The following is an 11,585-nucleotide window of genomic DNA, read 5'->3' as shown; positions in this document are numbered from 1 at the left end:
GCTACTTTCCTTTGTGTGACATCATGAATACCTTTAGGCAACTGCTGTCCCAAAATGTGAGCTGTTATATTAATTGTAATGCTTATTGTCTCAGTAAAGGTGGCGTTTTAAACTCGTGTGTTATCCTTGAACAACCTATGTGACCAGGAAGCTTTTAGTAACACAGGACTTTCCTGGGCCTACAGCACAGAGACTACAGCAGACGTAGTGTTTTGTGGGAGAAACGTTTCATCACGTCACGTCTCCTACAGGTAGTTTAACATTACTCAACAGGAAGAGGAAATACTTGGAACTATGTCAAAAACAAGTCCTTATCTGGAAGTCAGTTTCTTTGTTCTGACTCATGTAGGAAGGATCACATTTTCCAAACAAATCCGCTATACACAATAATTTCCAAACAGTTTCTATTGAAATTAACGACTTTGTTTCCATTTTCCAAATATAGTGCAGTCAAAAGCTATTTGACAGCACTCTTTCCTGATTTCTTTTTTTATGCTTATTTGTCACACTTACATGTATCATCACACAAAACAAAGCAAAAAAAACCCCGAGTAAACACAAAATGCTCTCTTAATGAATGAAATTACAATTTCATTCATTAAGAGGGAAACGTTATCCAAACCTACCCAGCCATGTGTGAAAAGCTAAATCGTGATTTTAAAAAGTTAAATCACGAAGCTGAGTTTAATTTCACTAAACACACTCAGGCCTGATTACTGCCAGAGTTACCGAATCGAGAAATCACTTAAATAGAAGCTGTCTGACAAAGTAAAGTATCCTAAAAGACCTCAAAAAGCAACATATAACAGCATGAGCTAAAGAAACAGCTGAGAGACAAAGTCACTGATATCTATCAGTCCAGAAAGGGTTACAAAGCCATTTCTAAGGCTTTGAGACTCCAGCGAACCACAGTGGGACTCATTAGCCACAAATGGAGAAAACATGGCACAGTGGTGAGAAAGAGACCAGGCAAAAATGGCATCCATGGAGAAAATCACTGCTGCCTAAGAAGAACACAAAGGCTCGTCTTAGATTTACATAACAATATCGTGATGAAAATATCCAAGACTTCACACTTTTTGGAAGGTTTAAATTCTGTTACATGTGACATAAAACTAACACAGCTTCTCATAAAAAGACCATCACACCGATGGTCAAACATGGTGGTGGCAGTGTGGTTGTCTGGGGCTGCTTTGCTGCTTTAGGACGACCTGCTGTAATTGATGGAGCCATGAATTCTGCTCTCTACCAGAAAATCCTGAAGGAGGATGTCCAACCATCAGTTCATGTCCTGAACCTCATTTGAGTTATGCAGAAGTGCAATGATCCAAAACAACAGCAAGCCTACCTACACAAAAAATAAAGAAAATAAATAAGGTGGTTTTGGAGTAGCCTATTCAATGGCCGGACTTATATTAGACTGAGATTTTTTTGGCAGGATCTTAAACAGGCCATTCATGCTCCAACACCCTCCATTGTGGCTGAATTAAAACAATTCTGCAAAGAAGAGTGAGCCAAAATTCCTCCACAGTGATGTGAAAGATTCACTGGCAGTCGTGACAAACGCTTGATTGTAGTTCTTGCTGCCAAGTTTGGCACAACCTGTTATTAGGTTTTAGGGGGAAATAACTTTTTTACATATGAATTTCAAATGAATGAAGTCATCATTATAAATATTCATTTTGCATTTACTTGTGTTTTTGGTTTTTAATATTAAATTTGGTTCAATAACCTGAAACATATACATGTGACAAATATGCCAAAATAAAACTCAGGAAGGGAGCAAATACTTTTTCACGACACTGTATATCACGCTACCTCCATCGGTGGTAGGTTGAACTGTGTTTCTCCCACAGAAGTCACTTGTTGGTGTTTACCCAGGCTCAGCGGGTGAGAGCAGCAGTGCTAAAGTCACACCTCAGGCCACTAAAACGGAGCCTGGATGTGAGGCCCCCAACATCAGGTGTCCAACAGAGAATGAGACGTGCCAAAGTTCTCACACAAGGCGACCGTCAAGGAATCTTAATTAGACCGTGGCCTCCTTTGAAGGGAAGATCTGTCATAGTCAGATTAATAGTGTCTTACTTCAGTAGGTTCCTGTCTTTAAGTCACACACTCCACATTCATTTGTGACTGGGTTATAAAAGTGTGGTGATAAAAAAGAAGAGTGCTTTCACTCTGCACTTTAAAATGTGCACACAGACCTAATTACATCCAGTATGGGAACCAGACAACACCTTTTGATGTGATCTTTTATGATTTACATACTTTCTCTGTCACAGTCTGGCGAGGGCAGACTGTATGAATTGAAAAAGGACCCAAAATGCAGACTCCAAGGAACAGGGAACAAAACTTTAATGTTAACAAAAAGCGAGCCGTTTAATATGGCTGGTAAAAAAGGTACAAACAAAGGGCAAGGCAAACTGAAGCAAAATTAACACAAACCTAAACTGGGAAATCTAAACAAACAATAAGAAAAACCTAGACAAGAAACTTGGAAGCATGGCATAGGAAACATGGCGTGGACAACAGACGACCTGACAATCACACACTGAAAACAGAGGACTTAAATACACAGGAGGTGATTAGGGGAAGTGGAGACACATGAGGAAACAGCTGGCACACATGAACATAATGACGTCACAGTGGGAGAGTAAAACTGAACATGATGAACACAGAACACCAGACCTCTTCACAATAAAACAGGAAACATAATGAGACATAGACATGACAACCCGAACTTGACAACGTAAGACAGACATGAAACGCATGAAGAGCAGGGGAGATTTAACATGGTTGGAAACACGAGGGGAAAATAATAACTAGAAACACTTAGGCATAATAATACAAACTTGATAACATAAGACACGCAGCATGAAACACGAAGGGTGAGGGGAAGCTTAAATACAGGGGAAGAAAACACAAGGAGTCTAATAACCAAATGAACTTAGATAACCTAATGAACAAAATAAACTCAAACTTAAAACGCTGGGTCAAAAGACCCAGGACCATGACATTCACTTCTCTGGAAAACAATTGAGTCAAAGGGACGTATTGTGCCAGCGTGTTAGACAGGTTGTATCATTTCCTTGGAACTGTTGGCTCTGATAACTGCGAAAAATGAAGTGGGGAAAGAAATCTGAGTGAAACTGCTATAGTATCATTATCCCATCATCTGTGTCATACACCCTAAAAAATTATTCAGGGGCTTAGTAAATATCATTATAATTCTAAGTTAGATGACCTTGATTAAATCTTTGAAAATCACAAAAGTGTTATCTTGAGTTGAAAATACTGAAAAGAATGCTTAAATTTTCAACACCAGTTTTTGAGTTGAACTGAGCTCTTTTGTTCAAGTTTATTTAAAAGAAAAAATTCTGTATTTGAAACACAGGGTGCATTATTTAAATCTACTCAATATATCTCATAGAAAGTACTCATAATAACTGAGACACTGGTATTCATACTTATCATTGTCTTTAACTTTAATTATTAATGGTTCAAAAATCAATATAATTTTGTCCCCCAATACTAACTTAAAACTTTGAGTAAGACTAATGACCTTTGGCATGTACCGCACGCGAGGAGCATGGCCTCATGGGAGATTTTCTGCACGTTGAACGAGACAGACACACATCCACTGCAGACTTGGTAACGTTTTCAGGTAAGTGACCAATTCTTACATTAGCTGTCTTTATCCACACCGTTCTTTTATAACATGTTCTGAAGAAAGCGTTTGTCATGGTGGCTCACTTTTCGCAGCGTGTTTGTGCACGTTAATTTAAGTTTTCAACCCGTCTTCCAGTCAAGGCGGCGGGAAACCGCACCCTTTTATCCTTTTACGTTCTGAGTCGCTATCTGCGTTCCGGGTAATTTGACCGGAATGTCCCGGTACCAGCGACCTGACCGTTTAATTGGGGGCATTTTAGGAACCACGTGAAAGCAGGTGTGCTCAGACATTTCTAGAAAATGGCCCTGTTGAGTCGCGGTGCGGGAGCTGCGGTAGTCACGCGGCCTGACTCACTCTGTCAGGAGATGAACAGACGTCATCAATGGCTTTGGTAACTAAGAAGACCTGCCCGCGGAACAGTTCATAGCAGCAACCATGCTGCTTAGCTTTCTTGTTCTATGTGGGGTCTTTCAGAGCATATAAGACGCTGCTTTCAGCTTTGTCCCGAACAGGGTCAGTTTTTGAGAGAACGCTGAGAGGACCGCCCGGGTCAGCAGATTACCTCATCCAGGGCCGGTCCAAAGTACTATGGGGCCTTAAGTAAATTTAGACTGGGGGCCCTACTTCCTTTCAGATCCCAGAAAATAATGAAAAAAAAAAGCTTTGGTCCTTTTGGTCAAGCCAAAAGTACCATCATTTCCAGTATAGTTAGTATATAGTTAGTATAGTATAGTTCCAGAAACACTCAGTTTATTTAAATCCAGGTTGAAGACTCACCTATTCTCTGCTGCATTTGAATAAAGCACCAAATCCACACTTTTAAGCTTAAATTTCAAAACTTACATTTAACTACTGATTTTATCTACTGTTGTGATTTTATGTTTTGATTTTATATACTGTTTTGTTTGTTAGTTAGTTTGTTTGCTTGCTTGCTTTAATCAATTTTAAATCATGCTTTTTATTTGTTTTTGTTTCTCTGTAAAGCACTTTGAATCACCTTGTTGTTGAATTGTGCTATACAAATAAATTTGCCTTGCCTTGCCTAGTTACTCCCAATTTACATAAATAAATGTTTATTTCAATCCAAGCTAAACTTTCTTATAAGAGATTGGTGTTATGGCAGATTACTCAGTGATATGTTTTGTAATGATAAAGTTTTGATTTGTATTTTTTCAGCACCATCTTCACCACCAGGAAAAAAATCTGCATCAACTACAAAGTAAAGCAGGTAATTTTACTCAGAGGACTTGATGTGTTAAATTTTGGAAGGATATGATATTGTTTTATACAAGCTGAGTAGTGGATGGTGATACCACCTAAATATTTATACTGGTTTTGTGGTGGGTTATTTTAGTCATACAAATGCCAAATCTAAATTTGAGAATTTTTCAGTTCGGTAAATATATTGATGAGTTCATGGCCTGTCATCCAGTGTCACCATGAGTATAGGCGCAGCCCTTTAAGTGGGTATTCCCCTTGTGCGCGCAGCACTGAAGTATTTTAGTCCACGCCCACCTGCTGTGTGGGCCTCACCCTGGTCTAGTATAAGTTACGGTGAGACCAGGAAATCGGCTCTACCGTTTTTCTTCAGCCAGCCAGAAGATGTCCAGCGAGACCATCCGTCTGTGTCCATCCTGCCAGACCGGCTACATCATGTCGTATGACCGACATGCCGTCTGCGTGGGCTGCCTCGGTCCTCACCATGCAGACCTTGCCCTCACACCTTAATCCTATTGCTGCTCCTGTTAGCTCCTCCCGCCAGAGGAAAAGCAGCGGAGGTCAGCCTTTTTCAAGGCTGATGCTGAGGAGGCGTTCCCACTAAGAGAGGCACTCGCTGGAAGAAGCCATCGAGTTCTTCGATGGTGGGCCGGAATTGGATGATTCCACCCACCGTGAGGAAAACGGCAGTGGTGGCAGCTCCACTGCCTCCCAGCTGGGCAGCCTGGTGACAGAAGGGTGGATGAGCCGACGCTCATCCACCCCTGGCCTTCACATGTCGGCAAGGACGCCGCTCCCAGTTGTTGGTGCACTGCTCCTGGATCTGCCTGGCATCATCCAGGAGGCAGCTGGTGAGAAGGAACTTCCCGTCCCTCAGCCTGCTCCACCCCCATCTGATGATCGTGGCTCAAGAGTTGGGAGTTCGCCTTGTAATCGGAAGGTTGCCGGTTCGAGCCCCGGCTTGGACAGTCTCGGTCGTTGTGTCCTTGGGCAAGACACTTCACCCGTTGCCTACTGGTGGTGGTCAGAGGGCCCGGTGGCGCCAGTGTCCGGCAGCCTCGCCTCTGTCAGTGCGCCCCAGGGTGGCTGTGGCTACAATGTAGCTTGCCATCACCAGTGTGTGAATGTGTGTGTGAATGGGTGGATGACTGGATATGTAAAGCGCTTTGGGGTCCTTAGGGACTAGTAAAGCGCTATATAAATACAGGCCATGATCTGGCGGGAAGGTATGGCTCCACTCACTCTCGTTGCCCAGATCCCATCTGGCCTCAGTTCCCAGGGATGATGACCAACCTCTCTGAGGCAGCAGCAGAGCCAGCGAAGATTAGAGCGCCGGTCTCTACCTAGGGCTTCACAGAGGGCTTCACAGACCGGAGTTTTCCGCCTGTTCCCCCTCTGGAGCCGAGCCTCGCTTCAGTTTTCGGCACCAAAATGACCAAGGTCGTTGGACAGCGACCGGCCCATCCCGCCAAACTTGACCAGCTGATAGCAAGGTTCACTGATCGCGCACATCAATGCACTGTTCAGTCAGCTGCATTGACTAACAACACTGATTTGCTAGCGTTTGTCATCTCCAGGAAGGTGGAGGAAGCAGAGCTGCCAGAGGAGCTGAAAGGCTTTCTCTGTAAAGCCGCTGACACGATTCTGAATATGTGCGCCACTTCAGCGGTGTGTTCCTTTCGCATCGCTGCCTGGCAGACGATGGTTCAGAGGGCAACCTGGCTCCGCCTCTTCCCTCTAAGATTATACAATCTCACAGGGAAATAGTGCAAGCAATTCATAACATAAAATTTAGAAGCTTAGTGGAAGATAATACTTTATGTTGAGGGTTTAGTCTGCATACTGAACAACTCCACTTATATGGATTTATGTCTGGATGTGTAAATTAATCTTTTGCATGTTAGAAAATAAGGTCCAGGTTGCAAAAAATGGTAGATTTTTTTTTTTTTTTTTTTTTGATTGAATCAGAATTTTGGCCTTCAGATTTTTTGTCCTCTCCCATCCAGGTCAGTGCAGCGTTTCATAGGATCACGACCCTGAACCTTGAACCAAAGTTCATGTCATCGTTGGACTTGTATTCATCCAAACTCCTGTCCTTGTTTCAAGCCAAGAAAGGTGCTGCTGGACAACGCCACAGGGCACAGTTAAACCTTCTGCTTCAGGTAAGGAAGATTGCATTTTCTAACCACAAAAACGTTCCAACACAGCATTGAAGAGGCCCTTCCACTAAAAACGGCTTTTCTTAGGTTTCTGTTCAATATTTTAGCTCCACAGGTGTTCTTACCTTGATGGTGGGTGTGAAAACAGGTCAACAACAGAAAAAAAATAGTTATGTTTAAGCTAGAAATGGTAAGTCATGTTTTAAATGTGCAAATTTTGCCTCAGTTGAGACTTCCTGTTTTACAGAGTGGAAATTCCATCGAGAAAAAACGAGAAGTCATCATCAGATGTTTCATTGACCATCTGGGAGAGGATCCAAGTGCCTTAATCAAAACCTTTGAGGTTGGTGCAATAAATCTGTTTTAGGAATATTAGTACCGTATTTCCCGGACTACAAAGCGCACCTGAATATTAGCCGCACAAGCTAAAATCAGGGGAAAATCCTGGTTTGTACATACATTAGCCGCACCTGACCAAAAGCCGCAGGTGTTTCAATGTTGACTTATCATATGTAAGAGAATATGCACAAAGGGAATTGTCAGGAAAGAGATGGCTGTTTGGAGACACACCCCTTTTATTAATATCTTGAAAAACAAGTTATGGGTACATATTTGCATAACTTTTTAGGTATATGTACAAGTAGCGGTAATTACAAGTAGGACACATGTACTGTGCTTCATAAATGAGTAACAAATGTAGTACATAACAATAACCTACAGCACACCAGAAAAATAGATTCAGACTACCTTTTAGGCTCAGGTGCAGTGACACGGCTTTAACAAGAAGAAAAGTCAGTCATTCACCACCATCTTTCTCTTCTTCCTGCGCACTGAAACCACCAAAGTCCTCTTCTCCAGTGTCGGAAACGAACAGGCTCAGGATGGCTTCGTCATCCACTCTCCGCTTCTCTCCTTCGTTGTCACTTTCAAAACCAAAGAAATCCTCATTGTCAGTGTCAGAGTCGAACACCCTCTGAAGGGCCGTGGCGGTGTCCTCCTCTCCATCATGCAACAGTCCAGCCCTTCAAATCCGTTGGTGATCGTGGATGTTTTCACACTTTTCCACGCTGTCAGAATCCACCGGTGGAATTGAGCATAACTTGCTTTTCGCAAGTTTATCACCGCTCGTCATCCACGCCTCCCGCTGAACGCGTAGCGCTACGTTGAAGTTTGTTTTTCGCGCTACTTGTACGGCACTGTGTTGCCTGGCGGATGGACATGTGACCAACATACCACTCTTGAACCCCGATACTGTGTGTCTGATCACATGCCCTTCCGCCAGGCAACAGCGGAACAAACAAAACAAATCTTACGATATGACAAAAATCATGGACAATCCAGAGAAAAGCCGCACCTGACTAAAAGCCGCAGGGTTCAAAGCTGGTGCAAAAAGTAGCGGCTTATAGCCCGACAATTACGGTAGTTTATTTTAGCTTGTGAGATCATAGAAAAGTTTTAAGATACTGTTCTAAAGAAAAAAAAACACTTCAAAGCATACAAAAGAATAGCATTTGCATTTGCTATTGCTATAAGATTTTGGAGCACAGTGTCTACATATTATGAGTACCGGTGATGTCATACAAATGAAACTTTTTGTTTCAATGTTTGGAAATATGTGAGCTTAAAACAGTTGTTTCTCTTTTTAAAGGACGGTGCTGATGCTGTCTTTGTTGAAGAGGCTTTGGCTGAGGAGGTGATGAAGATTTACCTGCTGCAGAATCAAGACAGGTCAGGCGAACCTACTGATGTGGGTATTGTTATTGAAGGCGTTACTGTTCTGGGCAAACTTGGGAATCTGAGCAAAGCCTGTTGCTATCTTTTGGGACTGTGCTATGCTCTGGATCTGAAATACCCCAAGAATTTCAAATGCACATTTGAAGCATTTCGAAAAGTGTTCATGGAGCTGGATCCAGGAAACCTTTCTGTCAAGGTTCAAAGACTGAAAAATGACCTCTGTTCATTGTAGACAAAATTTCACAGGGCTGTTCTTAAAGTGTTAGACTTGTTAAGTGACATGTAATGCTCATCAAAAGGTTCAGTTGCGACATTACATTGTTTTGACATTCCTGTTCATAAATAATGTTTGTACCATAAACTGTGTTTTTGTATTAACTTTCCAGATTCACATTAAGGTGTAAATGGTAGAGTATCATTATGGATGTTTTTTGGTCACTCTTTAGTTATAATCTTCCCAATTTTTTGGAATCAAAATAAGATGTTCAAAAACTATGTCACAGTGCAAATGGGTTTTTTTTTTCAGGATTTATATCTTTTTGGGATCTTAATTTTATTTTTGTCATTTGACCTTTTCTGAAAAGGTAAAGCACTGCGTTCACTTGAGCCACTTTTATTCTTTGTATGGCAGGTACATTTTTCTTGTTGTTAGCATCAATATGCCAGTTTTACAGAGTTTTATCAAGCATGCCAATTTGGATGCAATTTTATTATATAAGGCTGTTGTGACTGAAATTTTATCCAAGTTTTATCCACTGAATGTAGAACAGATTTCAGCTCACTGTGTTCAGAGAAGGAATCTGCTAAATGTGTGATTCACAAAAAAGCTGTTTAAAATAAATCATTGTGAACAATGTTGAATTGACGTGGTTCTTTTTTCCTGTGTGTGTGTGTGTGTGTGTGTGTGTGTGTGTGTGTGTGTGTGTGTGTGTGTGTATAAATAAAATAAACACTTAATTGTAATTAACGTTTTTGCTTAAATTAACTTAAAAATATTAAGTAAATTGCACCATTATTTAAAAACAAATAATTGTAATGGTGTAGGTTAAATGTGCCAAGCATTTCAGCATTTCCTAATTAATATTTTATGTAGTTTGAACTTTTGGTTACTGTTGTTTTAACTTAGATTTTCAATTGTATTTACTCAATTTTGTATGTTACTGTAACATCTTTAATTGTTCATAACAACTTATTCCATTTTAGTTGGATTTACTCAATTAATAAGGTGTATTTAAGAGATGTGATTGTTTTTGCATTTACTCATTATTTTTGAGTGTAAAAGTGTTGCACCAAAATATTTAAGTAATTATCAGTTTTAGTTCTTAGAGTGTATCTACCAAAGCACTTAACTCACAAATTTTAGTATTTTTATGTTTTTTTTATTTTTTTATTTGAATGCACAATAGGCTTTTCAGAAACTGCTGATCCTAGTGGTGGTTGTGTGGGAAAATCCCACACAACCACCACTAGGATTTACAGAGAATGATACTAAAAGAAATTAACGAAAATATCCTAGAAAAACAGACTCTTTCCTTGTGAGCATTGAGAGGGGAATCCCCAGATTTTTACCAGCTGATTAGAATGTAACAGTAAATAAATAACCACACCTTCCAACCAAGGTTTGCAGAAGAGCACCTCTGAATGCACAAGAAACATACAGCCGCAGGAAGACCACTCCGGCTGCTGCTGTCAGATAACAACAGGAAACTGAGGCTATTGGCACAGTTCTCCACAAATGGGCAGTAAAATGATTATGGAGGATTATCTCTTATGATTTTGGGTTGTTTTTATTATTTTTTATATTGTTTACGTGGATGATTTCTTGAAAGCTTGTCTGTAAATCAGGTTTTCCTGTAGGCACATGGAAACACATGACAACACATGACAACAAAAAACATGACAACAAAAAATGACAATGAAAGTTAAATAAAAGAATCCATCCTGCCTCGTATCAACAGGACCATGTAACAAATCTCCAATCATCTCAAACTGGTTCGTTGAACAGGATGATTCGTTCACTGTGCTCAGATGACCTCCACAGTTACCAGATCTTAATCCAGTAGAGCACCTTTGGGTGGAACAAGAGATTGTCATCACGCATGTGCAAACGATAAATCTGCAGCACCCGTGTGAAGCTCAATATGGACCAAAATGTGAGTGAGGAATGTTTCCAGCACCTTGTTGAATCCACCCAATAATTGGGATAATTAAGGCGTTTCTGAGGAAAACAGGGGTCCTAGTACTGGTGCGTGTACCTTAAGAAGTGGCCAGTGAGTGTATAATCAAATGAGAATCTAAAAGCAAATCTAAAGCATTTGCATTTACGATATGAACTGCAGCTTTATCTTGCTCTCCTGTTTCTCTTTCAAATCGTTTAAATCTACGTCTTCATTACTTTTGCTTTTGGGGCTTCGCACACAATAATTTTCCTGTTTTGCTATCGGACATCTTTGTCCTTGACTTTGATTTATCGTAAAAATACTGTAAATATTATTAGTTGGTACTCTGATTTGTGCCATGTGTTCCTGTTGTTTGAATTGTGATATATGGCAGCTTCACATGACAGCACTTGACTTTAAAAGCTTAATAAAAAATCAGCTAGCAACTAGCTCCAAAGCAAAAGTAGCAGTTTGTTATGGTCAATTTCTCAGATTTTACTCACTTGCTTAATTTAAGAACTTTTTGTGTTTTTTAAGTTAAAACACACACAAAAGAATTTTTCCCATGAACAATCAGCAAGTGTTTAAAAAAACTGATTACATTGAAGCATCATGTTTTGGATTTCATATGATTTTAAATATATA

The 11,585-nt window shown here is 40.5% G+C and overlaps 1 protein-coding gene across 1 annotated transcript; it reads left to right on the top strand.

Moving 5' to 3' along the window:
* The first annotated feature begins 2,326 nt into the window (after positions 1-2,326).
* LOC147304948 (uncharacterized) lies at positions 2,327-9,642 on the top strand. Its single transcript, XM_086278392.1, has 5 exons — positions 2,327-3,664; positions 4,847-4,898; positions 6,895-7,050; positions 7,295-7,390; positions 8,696-9,642. The coding sequence occupies exons 3-5, from the start codon at positions 6,946-6,948 to the stop codon at positions 9,011-9,013; spliced, it is 519 nt and encodes a 172-aa protein (XP_086134518.1). The 5' UTR covers positions 2,327-3,664; positions 4,847-4,898; positions 6,895-6,945; the 3' UTR covers positions 9,014-9,642.
* The last annotated feature ends 1,943 nt before the right edge of the window (positions 9,643-11,585 follow it).

This window comes from Aulonocara sp. 'chitande type north' Nkhata Bay, linkage group LG20 (genome assembly GCF_057382095.1).
Source record: "Aulonocara sp. 'chitande type north' Nkhata Bay isolate Kocher_YH1m ecotype deep benthic linkage group LG20, A_spYH_male_GT1.1, whole genome shotgun sequence".
Classification (NCBI taxonomy): Eukaryota; Metazoa; Chordata; class Actinopteri; order Cichliformes; family Cichlidae; genus Aulonocara; species Aulonocara sp. 'chitande type north' Nkhata Bay.
Note: the sequence above shows the minus strand (reverse complement) of the source record. Positions and strands in the feature narration are given on the sequence as shown.